This window comes from Cupressus sempervirens, chromosome 1 (genome assembly GCF_028749045.1).
Source record: "Cupressus sempervirens isolate cs-2001-9-10 chromosome 1, ASM2874904v1, whole genome shotgun sequence".
Taxonomy (NCBI): Eukaryota; Viridiplantae; Streptophyta; class Pinopsida; order Cupressales; family Cupressaceae; genus Cupressus; species Cupressus sempervirens.
The window spans coordinates 77,603,844-77,627,008 of record NC_143118.1 but is presented as its reverse complement, the minus strand read 5'-3'; the positions used below and the strand labels follow the sequence as shown (position 1 = coordinate 77,627,008).

At 37.7% G+C, this 23,165-nt stretch overlaps 1 protein-coding gene across 4 annotated transcripts in view; it reads left to right on the top strand.

The window, feature by feature from the left end:
* Nucleotides 1-525: 525 nt before the first annotated feature.
* The window catches only part of LOC149576301 (3-hydroxyisobutyryl-CoA hydrolase-like protein 3, mitochondrial), a 136,594-nt gene continuing 113,954 nt past the window's right edge, over nt 526-23,165 (top strand). For all 4 annotated transcript variants that reach the window (XR_016361425.1, XM_089816760.1, XM_089816757.1 and 1 more), the window contains exon 1: nt 526-882. Coding sequence is in view for 2 of the 4 variants with exons in the window: in XM_089816760.1 (XP_089672886.1) it covers nt 600-882 (283 nt within the window). In the remaining 2 variants the exon portion in view is untranslated. The remainder of the gene's footprint in view (nt 883-23,165) is intronic.

Genomic DNA, 23,165 nt, shown 5'->3' with positions numbered 1-23,165 from the left:
GGCCATAGCCATAGCCATAGCCATAGAGTTTATAGGCTAGGGATAGGGATAGGGCCGAAATGGTGCATATGAACTGATTGAGAATTGTAGGGCATGAAGCCCTCTAGAATATAGGCGGCTATAACCTTCCCTTTACCCTTTACCTTTACAATAATCAGTTTGGGGGCCCTACACCTACAATAATATGAAGGGAGGCCCCTATAATAATCTAGAAGGGGCCAGCTTCAATTATGTCATTTTTTGAGTCAAACTCAATGACCACCCCTAACACTCATTGCAAGTAAGTGATGCTCACAAAAGTGAAACCCTACTAGCGTCAATTATGTAGTTTTTTAACTCAAATTCATTGACCAATGTCAATTATGTAGTTTTTAAAGTCAAACTCATTGACCCATACACAAATCTCTCTCTTGTAAATGACCACCCTAACACTCATTACATACAAGAAGTGATGCTCACAAAAGTAAAATCCGAAACTTGCCATCTCAACCATCCATTTATCACCATTAAAACTTTTGAAGTGGAATCGTCTGAAAGCGACACGAAAAACCTTGATCACTCTGCTGTTCTCACATGCTTTGAATCGAACCAGTTTTCGAATGATGCTCACCCTCTCCTCTTCTTCACAAGCCCTGCGACTAGCCTCACAAATTTATATTACCAATTGTAGAGTCTCTTCGCTCGCATCTATTTTTCTGTCATTTCCGCCTTGTGCGAAAGCAGCGGGACCTCTCGGCGGCCATTTGAGGTGTTTCGGAGCGAAGACATTCAACACCAGCACTATGGCGGAAGCAGCGGCTTTTGTACGCGGCAACGTCTTTCCCAACGGAGTGGCTGTCCTCACTCTTGACAGGCCCAAAGCTCTCAATGCCATGAATTTAGGTCTCTTTCATGTCTTCTTTTTCTTCATTTTTCTCTCAGAAGCGATTCTCTAGAGGGTTAGGGTTTACATATTGGCCGCAGCACATGCTTGATTGTCAATTGTATATGCGAATTTCGTAAATTAAAGATCGCAAGTTATTTGCTCATCAGCTACTTTATTTAATTGAAAATCCTGCTTTGTGTTGATTTTCTTTATGGTCACAGTGATGTCTGGGTCAGGCAACCTTAAAAACCTAAATATGAAGAGAAGTACCTAAACTGGCAAAAATTACAGGGTATGGAAGGTGTGGCGAGGATCCATGCCCAACTATTTGGAACAAACTCACATTGTAATGTGCACGCGACTTTAATGTCTTGTTAAACCTAGCGGCTGTTTTTAAATCACATATTTCTGAATATAACGGAATGCCTCTTTCTATCAACCCCAATGGTTTTGTGTTCTTTCACAGGCAATGTCGCTACATCCTGTCTCAAAGATGAATATTGCTGAGTCAACTGCAGTGTAATGTCACAACGGTTTTATCTTACACCAAATAAATATGCAACTCATTTGCCACGTGGATGAGTGACCCCATTTTTCGTTTTTATTTTATTGAGGATAATGGTTACAATTCTGAATTTAAAAGCATCAGTTACTAATTTTATGGAAGTCTTTTTATAAAAGTCTTTTCAGACCACTATTTGACACCATTAATATGTCAGACGGTGGTCTGAAAAGGCCATTAATATGTAAAATATGGTCTGAAAAAACTTTTATAAAATTAGTAACTGATGTTTTTAAATATTCATATAAATGGCTATTAATATGTTAGATAGTGGTCTTGAAAAGGCTTTTAATAAAATTAATAAATGATGCTTTCAAATATTCATATGTCTGATAGTGGTCTGAAAAAAGCTTTAAATTGTTTTTGGTAACTGATGCTTTAAAATTTAGAATTGGAACATTATTTTCATTAATAGAATAATAAAAATGAAAAATGGGGTTCACTCATCTGCATGGCAAATGAATCACATAATTATTTGGTGTAAGATGAAGCGGGTTGTGACACCCTTCTTCACTTAGAAAATGAATTGTCTTGATATAGTAGTGAATAGGGTGAAAACAAGACCTATCCTCAACCTTGATTTCCAATAGAAATGATCCAAATTGATTAAGCACAAGAAAGTGATCAATGCACAAATGGATCATGTAATGGAGAATAAGGAGAAAGGAGGTCCTATGGTTTTCCTATTTGAGAAGTATGTGTTTAAATCTTGAAATAGATAAAAGACAAATACGAACCTTGAAGTAGGATAAATCTGTAAAATGCTGATTTCTGGTGTCAGTATGCAATTTCGGGGATCTCTGCAACTTGTTCCGAACTGGAAATGTTGAGACAAAGAAAACCCAGAAAACTTGTCCTTTTGAAGGGAGGTCGACCTCGACCCTAATAGCGGGGCACAATCTTACCCTGGGGCACAATTGTATACCAAAAAGTTGACTTTGACTTGCACTGCTTCGACGAAATTTTTGTTCGCAGAGGCTGCAAGTTCGACGAAAAGGGTATCCAAATCTGCTCATCAATTCAGTGTTCCACACTTGTATCTGCAAGAAAAAGGGGTTTTGTTGTTTGGATAGGGGGTTTGCCTTGGTTAAACCCTAGTTTGGAATTAACCTTGAAATTGAATCGAAATTGCAATATGTATAAACAAAGTAAATGAGACTATTCACCTTGCTTATATTGAAATCCTTGTGGCTTGAATCCACAATTACAGATGCTCCAAATGAATGTAGAAATTTATGTAGGATGTCTCAAATCAATGACAGTAGATCTTCAACACCAATCTTGAATGTATCTTTGCATAGAAGAAGACTTGAATGAATGTGGATGGAGAAATCTTCAACAAGAGGGCTCCATAGAGATTGAATGCTTCAATAGCTAACAATGGACCTCCTTGATGAATTGGATGCTTGAACACTTGAATGCTTGAATGTTAGTAGATCTTCACTTCATAGAATAATGGATGTAGAAAGGTAATAGTTCGCCTGATATCACAATGCATCTTCTTTCAGAAAAATGAGAGGAGGCTTTCTAATGTAGAGATCTAGGGCACAAACACCTAGAGAAGGCCAACATGGGAGCATTAATTCCCATTTAACTTTAACCTCTAGAAGTGGACCTAGATTAAATGTAATTTAAGAGTCTACCATTCCGAAACCCGAAACAACTGATCCAAAAGCGGGAAATTTTTTTTCTTGAAGTCCGATTTCCCGAAATTGAAAAAAGGACCTGGGGTTAGGGACGAGGTTGACCTTGCCCTAGGTCAGGGTTGAGGTCGTCCTTGACCTAGGTCAGGGTCAAGGTCAACCTTGAGCTAATAGGTCGTCCTTGACCCAAAAAGTCAAAGTCCTCAGTTTCACATAGGAAGTTGTCATAAATAGGCTGAAAATAGAGAGAGAAGCAGAATAGGGGGAAAACAGCCAAATCCATGCAAAGACCCATTCAAGGCACTTGACATGACTCCAGATCACTTTCTTAGAGGGCTAAACACTCTTAACATAGAAGTGCTTCCATTTTAAGACGATACAAGTAGTATATAAGAAATTGCAATCATATCCAAAGGGATTCAAGAAAAGCACATTAAGAAGATCATAATCTAACATTAGTTATTTAGAATAATGCATGAAACCATACTTAGGTTCTATCCTAAAATCAACAAGATCTAATTCATTTACTTTGATTGGAGCTTACTTTTCATTTGGAATAGTTTCCAATAAAATCATCATACACTACCTTTTTCAAGACAATATTAACATAAATCGAAGTAAACATGGTAAAGAAAAACAAACACACACTTGAAGTAAGCACATATATCAATTTATCATTTCAAGAATATTTTCTACGTGAGTGTGAATTCCATTACCATCCTATAGTTTTATAAGGTTACCCTACCTCTCTTTGACAATATTCCCCCTTTCTTATGATGCATCGTTCCCCCTATTGCATTTATAGATACAACACCAAAATATCAGTCCATATTATATCATAAATCAAATCAAATATTTCCTTATCTCAGTTATTCTCAAAATTAAGTTGTGTACTACCTTAAAATCACACAATAACACACACATACTTGTGCTTACTTACCATAACTTGATATCACATGGATTTGAACCCACTAGTAAATACCTCATATGTACTTTCTAACATTCTCATACATATACACATACAATACTTTTAGTTCATTCACAATGTCAATAGCTCAAGAAAATAAGGTTTCAATCATAGTTCTAGGACTCTGTGAGTCAAAACAAGATTCGCCAAGTCAGAGCCAGAGTCCATCAAAACGAGGCAGATTGCCTTTGGCCTTAGACTTGGCAGAGGCTTGGTAGAGTCACCATGGACTCGCTGAGTTGAGGGACTCTCGTGCCTCGTCAAGTCCTGAGCTTTGGACTCACGCTGACAACAGGATTCATAAAGTGCAAAAAATAATAAAATAAAAGGGTTAAGTGAATTGTTTGTGCTTTGTATAACATCTATTTGACCTAAAAATGTCATTACATCCTTTGCTAATGCTTGTGATAGGAGAAAAGAGTTAGAGAAGAGTTTTGGAGTTCTGAGAGAGAAATTAGCAAACCGGATTACTTTCTCATATCGATTGCTAATTGTTTGTGCAACTTTGGAGCTTGCAGTTAAGCATTGATAGGAGCTAAAGGAAGCATTTAGAAGAGGCTTCTACAAACTTACTTGCATTTCCATTGTGCAAATTTAAAGAGGTCCAACATTCAAACTACAACCTCCGCCTTCACCTTAGACAAATCCAGGGCATCGATACATCACTGATTGTATTAGGTGTTGATCCACATGCAGAGTGGAAGACAAAGATTGCTGATCTTGTCTTTAGTGATGAAGATGTGGAGTGGGTTGATTAGGTGGATTGAGAGGCAAAGGCAATGGCGATGGCAATTGAGGAGGTTAGAGCACGAGGAGACCGAGTGTAGGACCCTGAGGTTAGGAGTGATGGATTTGAGTCTAATGATGAGGATTTTGTGGGTGAGGATGAGGATGATGACGCCCCTAAGGTTCAGCCTCAGACATAGGGAGAGGGGATGGCTCTAGAGTAGTCCATGATTTATCTTAGGCATATTTGTAGGAGGACATAGGCTACTATGAGCCTTAGTCTTCTACACTCTAGTTGTTATTTTGATATATGTTTTGAATTTTTGATTCCGTGGATTTTATAATCCATGAATATTGTAGACATTTGACAATGACACTTTGTTTATAACTTTATGTTATGTTATTCAGTTTTTTTCCTTTAGAAATTCGCTTTTATACTTATGTGATGTATGCAAAATAGTGTATGTGTGTTAGGTGGCTTCTAGTTATCTCAATTATTGTGTATTTGATGCTAATTGATTGAATGATGCATGAAAAAATCTTTAAATCCTTAAAAATCTTTGAATTTCATGGGTTTTTTGATTTTCTGAGTCCTTGCTGAGTCCCCTGGTCAAGTTCGAGTCCAAGCCCAATTTTGACTTTTCAAGTTAGAGGCGAGTCTGAGTCCTGTAACACTGGTTTCAATTCTAAATATTAAGAGTCAACGTTCTCCTTTAAAATTATGATTTCTTAACTGAACTTAGCTTTAACCACATTTTGGTCATAAGTTAAAAAAATAATTAATCATACATACCATTTAAGATGTGGTGCTCATTAAGTGAGTAAGTCATCTAGGTGTGCTCATCAATCACCTGTAAAAGATTAGTGCATCCACATTTCCATTTATGTGATCTAGGCTTTCATGCTCATTTTGTTACCATAATATTTAAAGAGAAATTTTAAGTCTAACAAATGTTACATCTTAACAAAACAAGCATTCATAGTTTCATCTATTAAGTGCGCCATAATCCAGGTAGAAGCACAAGATGTAATCTATGGCCTTCTTGCCATTTAACAATCATTGTTAGGTAACCACAAAACATAAAAACAAAGTTGAGGTGCTTTTCACCGCAACCATAAGCCTTACACTTCCTTGGCATCTTACACAACTTTTAGAATTCCCAATCCTGCAATGCCTATGAGTCTCAACACTCTACAAAAGGTAGGAGGTATCTGGTGCAGTTGAAGCTAACTACTTTCCACATATGTCTAAGTAGAACTAATCACGAATGTGGAAAGGAGATGGGACATAGGCAAAACATATTCAAAAAAACATAGCACATAGCTTTGGCCAAATTATTTTAGTACTAGATTTATACTTGTAGGTAGAGTGAAAAGGAGAGATCACTTCTATTCTTCCCTGTCTTGTCCAATTTTCCTAAATTGGTTGGCACTCTTCTCTCTTTTGTTTTTGTTCGCTAACTAGAGGCACGGTGTTGAAATCTAGATCAGGTGTATTCTGTAGAATAATTTTGTCCATTTCCCCCCTCTTCTTCCCAATCATGGCACTCCTTTTAGAGAAGTTGGTGATGGGGAGAGATGACAAGGTTAAAGACTTCTTGTAGGTTGACTTTGGTCGAATGGAGCTTGATTTTGCCGAACTTGAAATGCTTGAACTCATGGCTTGCAGGGCTGAGTTTGGCCCTTTGCAACAGTTCAAGGGAGCTCAAATTACTGGATCTCTTCGTATGACCATCCAAATGACGGTTCTCATCAAGACCCTCACTGCCCTCGGAGTTGAGTAGAAGTTGGGGGGAAGGTCGACTTAAATTTGGAGAGCTTCTTTCATTTCCATTCAGCATTTGCAAGGTATGGATGCCTACACCTATGCTTGTATATCACAGGAATGTCCCTCTTGTAATGTTTTCGTTCCCCTATGTCTTCTCTGTATTAGTATTTTTCTCGTTAATAGCTGAAAATGTCAAATGATGGAGCAATTGTAAAGACCGTACGGTTTGATTGGGAGACCGTATGGTTAGAGTAGGATGCCGTACGATCAATTATGTGCAGGGCCAAATTTAATACGGTTAGAGCAAGAGGCCATACAGTGCAAAGCCAAGTTGGATGACGTATGGTCAGAACCAGAGGTCTTACGGTGTGATGTTGGGGTGGACGGAAGGATGTCCGCATAGTAGACTCAAGATGCTGTATGGTGGAAACATGCTTTATCGTACAATGTGTGACAAGGAGGTATGAGTGTCGTACAGTATAGGGAGGTAGTGATGTATGGTTTGGTGTGGAGGGAAAAATGAAGAGGGGTCGTACGAACTAGGAGGAGGGGTGTAGCTACATACAGTAAATACACAAATTCGACTAAGAGATATTACTAATATTGAATATAATTGGAGTAACGGGATTACCACAAACATAATGCAACTCTAGAAGACAATGATATTAGCAAACGAGATTAATGCTTCGATTCGCCAAATTCGAGCCAAGTAGCTCCCAGACGGAATAGGGTGAGGGTTGAATTCCATCGAAACCAAAATGGCCAAGTAGGGAAGATCTTTCATTTCTGAAATGCCAAACAACAGAGAATCCTAATTGGAATTTGTAGTACAAAGAAGAATAATCCAAATCGCATACAAACTACTACCTACATGATGTGCTTAAATACCCTTCAGAGGAACTCCTGAAGGTTTACAAAGACAGCCGACGGTAACACCTATGGGAACAATGAAAATAAAAATGGGTCCAAGATATACTATAAATCAATCACCCTATAAACAATGCTTTGATTAATTATATATTTTATGACGGCAACATTATAGTTGTCCCATTCCAAAATTTGCTTGTCCTCAAGCAAATGCAATTTTGGAGGCTGAAGAATGTCTTCACCCTCCCAAGTTGCGTCGTCTAGCGGCAAGTGTTTCTAGCGTACCAAGTATTCCCTTAGGGTGCAGTTCCATAGAGTCTCTCGTACATCAATGATCTCGACATTTCTAACATGAGGTTCCCTTCTTCATTAAGTGGTGGAAGGTCTGTGGTTATTGCGATGTTTTGTCTCGAGACTTTCTTCAGGCAAGAGATGTGAAAGACGTTATGGATGCGACTCCCTTCTGGAAGTTCGAGTTCATAGGCAACTTCACTGATGTGACGAGTTACATGATAAGGGCCATAAAAACGTGGCTTAATTTTTCTTTCCCTTTTTCCTTCAATGAGGATTGCTTGTACGACTGGAGCATGAGATAGACCAAGTCTCGCACTTCGAAACTTCTCTTAATTCGATGTTTGTCGGCGTAGATCTTTTGTTGATTTTGTGCTTTTTGTAAGTTCTCCTTCAAGAATCTCAAGATGTCTTGCACTTCCTGAAGCCAATCCCTCACCCTTGGTGCGCAACTGTCACCTAGTACCATGTCGATAAATGAAAGAGTTTCATACTCGTATAGCGCTTTGAAGGGTGCCATCCCAATAGATATGTGATAGGTTGTATTGTAACAGTATTCCCCCAGATGCATCCATTTGACCCATGCTCGTTACTGTGTTGAAACATAGTTTTGGAGGTAGCCTTCCAGCCACTTGTTCACAATCTCTGTTTGTCTGTTTGTGTGAGGGTGGTAACTAGTACTTGGCGACAATTTTGTTCCTGCCAATTGAAACAATTTTGTCCAGTAAATACTGAGAAACCGACTATCCCTGTCACTAAAGATGTTTCGGGGTAACCCATGCAGATGAAAAACTTCTCTGAAAAATAAGTCAGTTACTCGTGCATCCTGGAAATTTAAGGAGATGGCGAAGAAGTGTGCATAGTTTGTCAATCTGTCAACTACCACAAAGATACAGTCCCTTCCATTTACTGTAGGAAGTCCAGTGATAGAGATACTTTCCCACTTCTGTTCTAGTATCGGCAAGGGTTGTAATAGCCCAACAGGTAAAGTGTGTTCGGATTTGTTTTGCTAGCAGACTGCACATTCCCGTATGTACTGCAAAGGGTCACATTTAAGTCCCTTCCATGAATACCTCTCCTTGAGCTGTCTATAGGTTTTGAGAAACCTTAGGTGCCCAGCCAAGGGTAGGCATGTATTTCCTTCAAAATTTTTTGCTTCATTTTGGATTCAGGCACTAAGTATATTCAATCCTTATTGTAAATGATGTCATCCACCACCTTGTATCGGTCATCCTGAGTGTCTCGGTCCATTAGCTTATATGCAAATGTGTTTTTGGAATATTCCACCAATAAGTGTTCTTTCCAGTTAGCTGAAATTTGATACAGTAAGCAGTTTCTTGACAAAGCATCTACAACCACATTGTTCTTTCCCTTCACATATTCAATGTTGAAATTAAAAGTCTGAATCTTACTTACCTATTTTTGTTGCCTCTTGTTCAGATCCCATTGCTCCAGAAAATATCTCAAACTATTGTAATCGGTAGGGATGACAAACTTGACACCCCCCAGATATTGCCGGAACTTGGTTAGTTCCTGCACGATGGTCAACATCTCTTTGTCATAAATGGAATATAGACCCTCTGTTTGTGTAACCTTCTGACTCTCATAGGCTATAGGGTGTCTATCTTGCATCAATACCGCGCCAATGCCCTCTTTGGATGCGTCACACTCCAGAATGAATGGTTGAGTGAAGTTAGGTAAACTGAGAATCGAAAAGTGCTCATTGCTTTTTTAACTTATCAAAAGTGTGTTGCTCTTTTTCATTCCACTAGGAGTCTTTCTTAGTTAGATATGTTAATGGTGCATTGAGTTGAGAGAATTCTTTTACAAACCTTTAGTAACAACTGCACAATCCAAAGAACCCTCGTAACTTGGACCGATTTTGGTGGGGGCCAATCAAGGATTGCTTGAATCTTCTCTTGGTGGACCTGCACTCCATATTTATTGACAATGTGCCCTAGACACAATATTTCTGTCATTCCGAATTCACACTTGGATTGCTTGGTGAACAAGGACTGAGCCTTCATGGTCCCTAGGACTTCATCCAAATGTCTCAGGCATTCTTCCCAAGTTTTGCTGTAAATAAGGATATCATCATAGAATATCAAGAAGTACTTATGCAATTGTTTGTTGAAGATGCAATTCATGCAAGACTGGTAAGTAGCCGGTGCATTGGTTAATTCGAAAAGCATGACCAGGAACTCATAATGCTTATAGTGACAACGAAAAACCGTCTTCTCCACATCTTCTCGCATGCGGATCTAATGGTTTTCAGAACGAAGATCAATTTTAGAAAAAAAACTGCACCATGCAGCTCATCCAAAATTTCATCGATCCTGGGAATAGGGTATCTATTTTTTATTGTCTCCTTATTCAATGTCTAGTAGTCCACACACATGCGCATCGTCTCATCCTTCTTTTTTACCAATACTATTGATGATGCAAAGGGGCTAGACCTGGGACGGATCCATCCTTTCTCGAGCAACTCCTAAATCTTCTTCTCGATCTCATCTTTGAATTTTTTGAGATGATGGTATGGCGTATTGATAACTGTTTTGGCGCCAACTTCCAACTCGATGGTATGCTCAAACTCATGATGGGGAGGTATTCCAAGAGGAATGTCTCTAAAAACTTTATCATAGGTACTGAAGATATTCTGAAGATCATCATCCCAGTAGGGTGCCAGGTTGTCCTTTTATAGGTTCTATCGAAATGAAACAATGTGCAGCCCATGCAATGTCATGATGCCAAAAAATGGCCTCCATTCGTTGTGCTAAAACTTCCTTTAGTCCCTCATTGGCCATCCCACGGAGAATAACTTTCTTTCCATTGACAACAAAAGTGAAGTCCATCTGCTTGAAACTTTGTGTGTATTCATCTAGTGTCTCCATCCACTGCATGCCCAAAATAACCTCCATATCATCCAGGTCCACTATAAAGAAATCCTTTGTCACAGTGTGATTAGCTATGGTGACATTTAGTTGGGGGACAAGGTGCGTGCAGGGTAAAAGTGTTCCTCCGGCGACCTTGACCTGGAATCTTGCGTGCGTCTCTGTAGGTAGACCTCTTCTTTTCACCAAATATGAGTTTATGAAGTTTACAGTGGCTTTGTTATCGAGCATCACAATGACCCTCTGTCCTTGAAGGGTTCCCCGTACTTGAAATACTGTACATCTTGGACTCCCAGCTAGGGCGATGGTTCCTCCATGCTGTACTAATGTAGCGATCCTTTCTGCACTGTTCAAATTTACCATTTTGGAGTCTTCGTGGGGGTGACCATCCTCTGTGGATAGATTCTCTTGATCATCCTCGTCATCAGACATGGTTCATTACAATTGAAACATAATTTCTTCCTTTCAAGCTCTTGTTTGATAGCTTCGTCCAACGAAGGCTTCTTTGACAGAGGTTTGTTATCTTTGACCCTTGAAAATACTGGCAATTTGGAGTGGGAGTAACCTTGAGAGGATGATGTTGATGATGATGATGATGCCATGCTTAGCACCTTTTTTATAGCCTCCGAAAGGGTGGCAGGATTGAAAACTTTTACTCAACCCTTTAGCGGTTCTGTCAGTCCGTCCATGAAGAGCACTATTTGTCTCCTTTCAGATATGTTTGTAACCAAAACAAAGAGTTTCTGAAATTCTGTGATGTATTGATCAGTCGATCCAATTTTGCCTCAATTGTGCCAACTCTTTAACATTAAGCTCCGGATCTTTACCATCAAACTGATCTATCAATCTTTTAGTGAATTCTGCATAAGTATGTACTTGGTCATGTCCCAATGTGATAGTGCGACGATGCTTCAATTCATGCGACACTCCCTCCAAGTGGAGTGCTGCAAATTTAATTGCTTCTTCTGGCATTGAATTAAGCTGGAAGTATCAACCTTCATTACCCATGTTTCCGCAGATATGGATCTAGATCCGTCAAATGGTGATAGATTTACTTTACTTGACTTTCTTTTGAGATCATTGTTAAAATATCTTCGGTTTCCGCCTTCGGAATATCGCATTCTCAATTTTGTGTAATCTTTGTAGGATATATCATCTTCTAAGTTTGCATTCTTCCAGTCTTCTTTCAATTGTTCTTGAATTTCCTCAAAGGTTGGTTGCTTTCCTCTTTGTGGTACCTCCGCCCGTGTAGGAAAGGTCGGCATGAAAGGTTGAGAGTGTGTCGGATGAAGGTTTGCCTTTCTTGAAATCGAGTCGGAATTGTGACCATTTTGTTCCCCAGATATCTTATTGTCTACCAGTTTCTGGGGAGTTTCTTCCATAAGTCGTTGAGTGTCATTGATTTGTGCCTAATTCCTTGAAAGATCCCTCAACAGTGCTATGACTTCCGCAGCAGTGGGTTCTTGATCTACCATTCTATCGAGTGGGATCTCCTTTTTTGGCTATAAACTTTCATTCATTGTCCATAGGCTAGCAGGATCCTTGGCTTTGATACTACTGTAATGTTCCCGTTCTCCTACGTCTTCTATATATTAGTATTTTTCTCGTCAATAGCTGAAAATGTCAAATGATGGAGCAATTGTAAAGGCCGTACAATATGATTGGGAATCTGTACAGTTAGATTAGGATGTCGTACGGTCAATTATGTGCTGGGCCAAGTTGGATTATGTATGGTCAGAGCAAGAGGCCATATGGTGTGATGTTGGGGTAGGCGGAAGGATGTTTGTATGGTAGACTTAGGACGTCATATGGTGGAAGCAAGCTTGACTGTACAATGTGTGACAAGGAGGTATGAGTGTCGTACATTATAGGGAGGTAGTGATGTACGGTTTGGTGTGGAGGGAAAAATGAAGAGGGGTCATACAAACTAGGAGCAGGGGCGTAGCTGCATACAGTAAACACACAGATTCAACTCAGAGATATTATTAATATTGAATATAGTCGGAGTAATAGAATTACCACAAACAAAATGTAACTCCAGAAGCCAATGATATTAGCAAACAAGATTAATGCTCCAATTCGCCAAATCCGAACCAAGTAGTTCACAGAAGGAATAGGGTGAGGGTTCAATCCCACCGAAATCGGAATAGCCAAGTAGGGAAAATCTTTAATTTCCGAAATGATGAACAATAGAGAATCCCAACTAGAATTCGCAATACAAAGAAGAATAATCCAAATCACGTACCAACTACTACTTACATGCCGTGCTTAAATACCCTCTGGAGGAACTCCCGAGGGTTTACAAAGACCACCGACAATAACACCTACAGAAATAATTAAAATAAAAATGGGTCTGAGATGTACTAAATCAATTTGCCCATAAATAGTGCTTTGATTAATTATTTATTTTATGGCTGGAACATTACACCTCTTATAAGTTAAACTTATTTTATTTTATTTTGCTATGTCGATGGACATCTTCCTTTTTGCTTGGTTATTTGCATTCCCTTTGCAACATAGATTGTAGCTGTCTTTCTCTCTTTATTTTTTTTTGTTTGAAACTACTATAGATTTGGAAAGATTTTGAAAATCATATTCCCTCTTGCAGATGTCGATGAACTCGATGTTAGTTTAGTTATTTTTCTTTTGTTTCCACCATAATCTGCCAGTTTGGGTAGTTGGTAGTTTTGATATGCTCCTCTTAAATCTATGTTGCCCGGAGTTGTCTCCTCTACCCTGCCTGCATTTGCTGGGTTATGTTGTTAGTGCTGACCTAAGTTCCACTCTCTTGGCAACTTGATCTTGGCTGAAACGGCCAGCTAGGCATCATTTCTTGCCATTGTTGGGTATTGCATATTGAAAACTGTAAAATTTCCTTATTATTTTGTTTTGCCAACCCCTCTGCAATCCTTTTCATGATTTTAGATTGTTCATATCTAGTTCTCAGTTGTCATCAGGTCTAGATGTACCAATTTAACTTTTACTAATGTCAACCAACTTTAACAAACTCATAAAACCACTTGGTCCATATGGCATCTCATCATCAACTTAACATTTTGTTGATTACTTAACTCTCTGGTCAATATATGTCGACCAACATAAAATAAACAATAGTAAATAACATGCATCACACATATTTGACACCAAGATTTAACGTGGAAACCCAATTTGGGAAAAACCACCAAGTAACATGCTACCACTTTTCACTCTTATGAAGTGAGCTCAGTTAAGAGCCAACCTTGTTAAAGGTTACAAAACACATTGTTAGTGTAATGCCTAGCCCAAAGATCCTTGGAAACAAGGATAAACAAGGACAAACATTTTTTTTGAAGATAAAGCATAAAAACATGCAACAACAAACATAAAAGAGATTGCAACGGAAGACTTAAGGTCAACCAAAGATCCCCAAGCGTTCATCACTTACTACCACATTCATTTCCATCTACACGAGTTAAACATACAAGGTTTATTCCATTAATATAATAATAAGGTAATGATCATTTTAAATCCCAAACATAGATTCTTAAATGATTAAACCATACAAGTCCATTTACAACTAACCATAACATAATCAAGAATTATAAGTAGAGACCCTCAAACGGTCAAGCACAAGACAAGGGCTCAAGGTTACGACCACTCATTTACTGGGCACCATGCTGAAAGACAAATGTTGAATCTTGAAATTGGCTAAATTTGAAATCCTGAAGCCCTAAGATTTTCTAGAATCTTTATCTTGACTCCTAGAGGGTTGGAACCTATCTCAAATGAATCGTTGCATATATATAAAATATAAAGAATAAGGAAGAAGGAAGAAGAGAATGCCAATTTATATGCCAACTTATACTTGAATTATATATTTTATATATAGGAAGCAAGAACCTCGAAAGGATGCCCAAATTGCCTTAAAGAATTTGTGCGATACTTCACACAATTGCCATGCAATACTTCTCATTACTATGGTGCGATACTTCATCAGTACCGTACGATATTTCATATACCTGTGGTGCGATACTTCACCAATATCATACAATACTTCCTACAACTGAGGGTGATATTTCACCAGTATTGTACGATAATTCCTCCAACTGAGGGCAATACTTTACTAGTATCATATGAGATGCTGTCCTAGTGTCGCCCAGTAATAACAAGATTAAAAGGCCAAACTAGGATGCAAATAAGGTTAAAACCTCCATATTGGGGGTACTGGAACCACCAAACTCAAGGAACAAACACTAAAGAGGCATTGTATGGATACAAAAGATCCAGATAACTCACATAAACAACATGCCACTCTAAACCATGAAAAACAACATTTCAACAAAGTAAAGAAACATCCTCATAGGATACATATACATATCAGCATCTCAAGAAGGAAAACACAAAAGAAGAAACCACCGAACTAAAACAACTGTACTCGTTTCCTCCCTACCATAATGGCATCATGAGATCTCAGAGATCCTTACCATACCCCTGAGCATGAATCTCAAATTGCCAACAAGATAGTTGGAGTTGTCTTATGAGATTGTTCTTACCAATAACCATCAATTAACATCATAAGAACAAGTACATCCAACATGCTAATCTACCAATAGCATCACTAATCCAAAGTTGTGGTAAGAAACATCATCTAGCAATATGATACACCATCATGATAAATGAATGCATCAACATACTAAACATCATCTAAACATGATATCAATGCATCTAAGATAAAAGATAAACCACAATAAAACATATTCTAGATACACCAAAGTACCAAGTGAATATCCAACACCAACCTCAAATTGGAAGTAGATTGTCTCTGTACACCAATCTCTAGTAGTGGTATAGGTAGCTACGCCTCCCAACCACGTGGTACCCATAGGTCCACACCCATTGTGCTCATGGAGATAATGACCCAACCACAATCACAAAAGACAATCACCCATGGCTAACACTCATGCCAATCAAGTACAATACCAACATCTATATGATCATGAATACAATGTAGTACATCAGGTCACTGGTCAAACCCACCAAGGATAACTATGTAGGGACTCAAGTGGAGTGTCAATTGCTTGGCATCAAAAAGCCCAAGCTAAATGTGGTGTGGAACAGATCTCTTAGGAAATCATCACATCGTGTCCTCGCAATAGCTTCCACGGAAGACTGCAGAACACACAAACACCACACACCCTCACATCGAAGCATTGGAGAACGTTCAGGTGTGCCCTTATCTTATTTAAGTTTTATTACCCTTTAGTTAATTTAGTTATGACTTATTTAAAACCTCTTCATGATACCTTGTCGACCCTAGTCCGGGGTAATGAGGGAAGCCACTCCACCACCTACCCTACATACCCATGCTCATCACACGATGAGTGCCCAAAGGCAATGCAAGTTCCCAACCCAACCCCCAAATGAACAATCCCTCAATTGGCCTATATCCGAGAGTTCGGGTCTCGCAACATCTCGTCATATGCATGTGCACGTGCTCCTGTGTGAGCACAACCAGCTTCACGAATGTAATCACATAATACCAAGCAAGGGTTGGATATGAGAAATGCAACAAATGAAATAAGTATAACAATCTCACTCAACTAGCCTATGTCTGGGAGTGTGGATTCTATATGAATCCCAATAATGCGATAAATTGCCGAGAATCATGAACTCACTCAACCGGCCTAACTTCGGGAGTATGGATTCAATAGGAATCGCTATGTCCACAAAGCAAAACAGTATAACATATGAGGAAACATGAAATACAAATCCATTTCCACAATCCAAAGAGACAATGCCAAAATCCCAACAAAATATGGGTGACACGCAAAATGAGGCAAGACTAAAAGTCCAAAATTCAAACTTCTTGGATATTAACAAAATTGAAACCTCAACTCAAGAATATGGTCACAAGACTAAGGGCCCAATAAAATTCCCTAAACACGATCAAATTCACAAACTATCAAATCCGACAAAATGTATAAATCCACAAAATCCAATATGGAAACACGAGTTCAGATTGGGAGATAAAATACCGTGGAATGTCTTATAACCATTTTGATTCCATGAGCCTAATCGTTAAGGCAAGAGCTAGAAGATTAAAACTTTAAATAAGGCAAATAGAGAATTGGGTGAAAACTAGATGGCACGCAAAATGAGACAATGCCAAAAACACCCAAAATTCAAACATAAAAAAAACAACAACTAAATTAAAACCCATTAGTCTAAATCTACCCAACATCACACTTTTCAAATTAAATCATGGATCCAGATACTTCACGGAAATCCAATAGCATAACAGCAAGAAAACCCTCAAACCCACATGCTGAAAACATCAAATGCTCACACCCATCTAACCGGGTGATGTAATTGCATAACAATAGAGGAGAACACTAGTTTCCCACTCCCTAACATTTAGTAACAAGAATCAAAAGCTAAAACGAAGTAAAACCATTAAAACCAGAAAGTCCTACCTCGCAGCCAAAAGGGCAAAACAAGAATTACCACCGTAAAATAACGGGGACATTGAATCGGATGAAATCATTGACATAGTGGAGCAATCTCAATACAAATCTAATGAGACTGATCTCACGAGGATTCGTTGAGCCAAACTCTGACAACAAGCAAAACTCTGAATTCTCACAAGAGGGTTTTTGGAATTTCCTCCAAACCATAAAATAAAGAAGTGAGAAGTGAGAATAAACTCACTTTTTAGCCAATATATGCACTTTTGCAAAGTGACATAAATTAGATTATTTAAATTAATAAATTAAATAATCTAATTGACTCCCTTTACCCAAATTAAAATAGGTGATTCCAATTAAATTGGAATTCAACTACGGCAAATTAGCTAGCAATAAAATAAAGATTAAATCAAATAATTAAGATCCCTCTAAGCCGTTAAAATAACATTTAAATAATATTTTCCGTGGCAACTACAAATTCCTAAATGTACAAACACGCTTACAGGTCCAATCACATAATGCATAATGAATTCGGATTTATCAATTACCGCAGGTTAAAAATAATAATAAAAGATACATCACCCATACATGGACGACATTGGCTCATCATGAAAGGTCTGATCAATAATTCCATGTGCCATTGCCGAGGATATAAGTCCTGCACAATGAATGAACACAATCAAGCGTAGATGCACAATAATAATAGTCGAAGCAACACTTACACGAAATCATGTATTTAAAACATCTAGTTAATTTCAGTGAAATAATAATTTAAATGGCTCATTTGCATAAATTACTGAAATGATTAAGGTAAATATCCATAGCACATACTTCCATAAATCTAATATGGATAACTCACTTCCAATTATTCTAAGCATTTAATAATGAAAATAATAACTAGTTACTCAATAGTAATTAAGGCACAATAAACACATAAGTCAACATGGTCAAACACGAGTAAACATTGCTGCAAGAACCTAGTCAAGTGCAACAAGACAAATAGTACAGTGTAACCACTATTCACATCTTAGGATAATCACCGAACAACATTGTGATGCCACATCAATCTAGGTAACTATTGGCACAAACCTTAGTAAAACCACCAAATTCATCATAATCTCATGAATTAGACATAAACATAAATTAATCCAACTGATACAATAAAATAAAGAAATTACCCCAAGGGTGTAGACCACTCACGAGTCCTGATCACAATCACTCACAACACAAGATCATCATAGTTGCATCTATTAGGTTGAATTACAAAAATCAAATGAGAGAGGCACTACAGTTAGGTGTGACCTTGGTAAAAGATTTAATCACTCTCTTAAGAGTGGCCGGGTTAGAGGACTTTGGATCATTCCATTAGAATGTCACCTTGATTAAAGGATTTACAAAATGACTGTTAGGTCAACATTGATTAAATGATTTTCACTACCGCAATGTTTAGAAAGTAACAACAAGTTTGATCGATAATAATACAACTCACTTTGCAAATTCAGAGCTCCATTTGGCTCATTTGTTGGTTCATTGACTGGACTACACTGTCATCTCCTTCTCTGATGTGCTTGGCAACCCTTCAACCAATCACACTTCACCAATCTTCTCACTTTTCCTCTGCTACTTTGTTCTTTATAGGTTCTCCACAAAATTACCAATTAACAACAAACCAACCTTAGAAAAGATCTCTTATGCCACCTTAAATAGGTAACTTTGATCTTTTGCCGCTTAAACATCACCATAGATCTTAGGGTTTGGGTAGATTCAATGAATCTATCCTTCATTTTGTCTTTCTACTCCTTTTTTGATACTTCTTGAAACTTCACTTTAAATTCTTGCCTGTGATTGCATAACAAACTCTATTCGTGCATTAAATATGCCAACTCATCAATCCTTATCATACATGTGTTTTGACTAATCCAAAAATTCAACTATGTCAACCTCAAACTCGTTTCTTTCACAAACTATTATTTTGTTGACACTCGGTCATCATTGAATTGCTCAGTCTCTATTATTCTGTTTCGTTCGATTTACACTGGTTTGCTCGGTCTTCACCACGCTCAATCATTACTACATTTCCCTTCTTCAACTTGCTTGGCCATAACTATCACTCGGCTAATACTGTTTACTCAACTATCTCTCAAGTTGCTGTATCTTCTGATTCAATAGCCTTGTAAAACTGTCACTCAGTCAAGCTTAGTGATTTACTCATTTGCTTGTCTTCTTCTCTAAACATCAACTCAATTGTCTTCTTCACTTAATATATGGATTAAACAACACATTATCTTGTCAAAGACTAACTGATCAAGTTCCCATTGTAATTCCATCATACTTTCTCCTCTTTACTCAACAACTTCACTAGTTCATCTAGTTATCTCTCTTTTCAAATCCTCTTCATCAAACAATTGATATGGCACTATACTGTTAGTAAATGTCACTCCAGTAGGTTTGACATTAGTGACAACAAAACAATTATTCAATTGTAGTTTCCAACAACTTTAGACTCTTTACTCATTTGATTAGCAAATGATTTACATAGCAAATCACTACCACCGAGTATAATATCATTTAAAAATATTTCAACAATCAATACCATGTTTTCACTTTCGCTCTTAAAATACAAATTACCATTTTCACCAATTCTTGCAAATCTAATTTTAATCAAGTATGAATGTAACTTTGTATACCACGCTCTCGGTGTTTGCTTCAATCCATACAATACTTCATTCAATTTGCAGACCATGTGCCTTTGATTAGGTTCAACAAATCCTTCTAGTTGTTCTATGTAGACTTCTTCAACAAATATTCCATTCAGAAATGCAAGTTTAACATCCATTTGATACACTTTGAATCTCTTATGAGTAGCATATCCAACAAAGGACTCCTTCCTATCTTTCTATAGGAACAAAAGTCTCACCATAATCAATTTCCTCTTCTTGAGCATATCCTTTGCAAACTGATCTTGCTTTGTTTCTCACAACTTGGCCATTTGCATTTAGTTTGTTTCTAAAAATCCACTTTCTTCTAATCACATTCTTGTCATTGGGTCTCGGTACTAGTATCCATGCGTTGTTTTTTCTCAATCTAATAAATCTTTTCATTCATAGCATTTATCCAATCTTCATTGTCAAGTATGACTTTCACAGTTCTTGGTTCATTCAGCAATTAACCATGCAGGGTTCTTCAACTTCTTGTCATGACTCCAACACTTCTATCTCCAATGATTTGTTCAGGTGAATAGTTCTTTCTCACATACTTGGCTACAAGAGCTTCAATTTTCTGATCTCTAGCATTATCTCCATTTGGTTAGGTCTCTTCATTCTACTCGGGTTGTACTGTTAGTGGCTTGGGTAGAATAGGCTGATGCTCTGTAGCACCATACTGTTGTTTAGGTATTACATGTTTCTTGGGTACTACATCAAGTGTATCATCATAGACATAGATAAACTTATTGTAATCATTAGGTTCCTTTTTGCTATCCTTCTTATTCTTTTCAGCAAATTCATCAATTCTCACAATCACACTTTCGATCATTGTGTTAGTAGTTTTGTTCAAACATTTATAAGCTTTTCTCTTAGAGGAATAATCGAGGAAAATACCTTTATCACGTTTATAAACAAATTTACCATTTCTTGCATCTTTGTGAATGTAGCATCTACTTCCAAAAACTTTGAAATCGCTTACATTAGTTGCATGACCATACCAAAGTTGATAAGGTGTCATATTTGTTCCTGTGTTTAACTCAACTCACTTGAGAGTTAGACTAAATTAACAATTGCTTCTCTCCAAAAAAAACCAGCAATCCCTTGTTCAATCATTAGCATCCTTGCACAATCAACAATAGACCTATTTTTTCTTTCAGCAACTCTATTCTGTTGTGGTGTCCTCAAGCCAGATAGTTGTCTCTCAATTCCATTCTCAATACAAAATCAACAGAGATAAACAACAGGGATGAACTCACCACCTCTATCAGATAACATTTTAACGGTTTGCCAGTTTCCTTCTCAACTCTTTCCTTGTACCATTTGAACATATCAAAAGCATGTGACTGAACTTTTATAAACATGATAGTCATCATCTTACAGTAATCATCAACAAATAGTATAAATTATTTGTTGCATTAATAACTTTCCACTCCCATTTGTCTACACAAATTAGTATTTACAAGTTCCAAGACATCATTAGAAGTATGTACTTTGCTTAAAAAACTTGACTTGGTCATCTTATCGAGTTGACATTGTTTGCACATTGCATTCTCAGGTGTTTGCAGATTTGGTAAGCCTCTAACTCTTTTCTTTCTACGGACCTTAACTCAAAGTTAACAAGACAACCTTTTGTGCCACAACCATACATCTTCAACTTTTGGAAACAAGAAAGTATCAATTGTAGGATCAAGGTAGAATAGATTACCTTTAGTTTGTTCACCAGTGCCAACTAGATTTTCATCATTATCAAAGATTTTCACTTTTTTGTTCTGAAATTTAAGTTTATGTCTTGTATTATTCAACTAAGCAACTCTCAACAAATTAGATCTTAGTATCCAATATGCATCATCACGTTGTATTTTTTATCATTAAGCATTAATGGTCCTCTACCTTTCACTGGACATGGAATATCATTGCCTAGCTTAACAGTTCCACCATCACATTCTTCAAATTTGTCAAACTTACTAAGATCACCAGTCATATGATGTGAACAACTATTATCAATGATACAAGTATTATTCTTACTAACTTGTGAAATAAGTGCCTTTTCTTCTTCATACCTTTCATCATTAGGGTCTTCTTTAACAGAAACATACACCACTTCAACTCCATCTTTGTCATCTTTAGTATATGACTCGGTTTTCTCTTCCTCAACAATATAGCACGACTTCTTCTCTGTCTTAATAATCTTTGTAATCTGTGTTCTTTTTGTATTTGTGCTCTCTCTTGTAATGTTTGTCATTCTTGTGCTTGTTAGGACATTTGGCAGCAAAGTGATCAACTTCATTACATATGAAATATATCAGAGGTAATTTACTTTTGTATTTACCTTTGCCTCTCAATAACCTCCTTGCAAGCAATGCTTCAATCTGAGCTATATCATCTTCTGATTCTGACTCACTTTCATCTTTACTTTTCTTATCATTCTTTGAACTACCAATGACTAGTGAAGACTTGAAAGAATTCCCAAGTGTATGGATATTCTTATCATAATTGCTTAATTTAACTGCATTCAACGATCCAACTAAACCATCAAGTGTAAGAGTATTACCAGACATAGCTCTAACTTCCTGAATTGTAGAAACTTTTATGGGATAGATAGGTAAGAGTACTCTAATAATTTTATCTACAATTTCAGTGTCACCGATAACTTTTCCAGCAACTTTGATAGCACTCACAATTTCTTTGATTCGGTTCACATATTGAACAACATTCTCACCTTCCTTCATTCTCATGTCATCATACTTTCCTCTCAAACTTTTTGACTTATCTCTCAACACATTCTTGTCATCGGTAGAAATTGTGTATCGACCGATGGTCCCTTTGGAAAAGAAATTGTGCATCGGCCGACGGGTCCTTTCGGAAAAAGTCTTGTTATGTAGCCGACGGGTAAATAGTTTGTAGCGGGCATAATGTATTTGGCCGACGGACTCCTTCGGGAAAGTTCTTCGAAAGGTATTTATAACCCCTTCGGAAAGCATTGTAATCATGATAGATCCTACCATCGAAGTATAATGTACTGTGGGCATATGCAAATAATAATAAGAGTTCTGCTGGTTGCTGTTCATGTTCGTATTCTTTGGCTGTGTACGTTTCTTGATTAATCCATGCGGTAAACATTTGGCGCCGTTGCCCGATGGACTTGGTACACAGGTAGGCGGATATGAATTAAATGCGGAATCAGTTGAACAAGAATAAGAATAAGTTGAAGGAAAAGGATGACATACGCATTGCGCAGGAAAATTTAATTTTGGCTCAGCAGACAGAGCGTGAAGGAGATGTCAGAAGATTGCCGACAGAAACAAGAGCGCGGAAGGATTGTGGAAGGAGACTCGACAGCGGCTCGTTTTGGTAGAAGAAGCGAGGGAGGAGTTTTTGAACCTGCATACGCCATGGGAAGAGAATCCTGACGGAAGGAGATCGACTCACACGTCTCA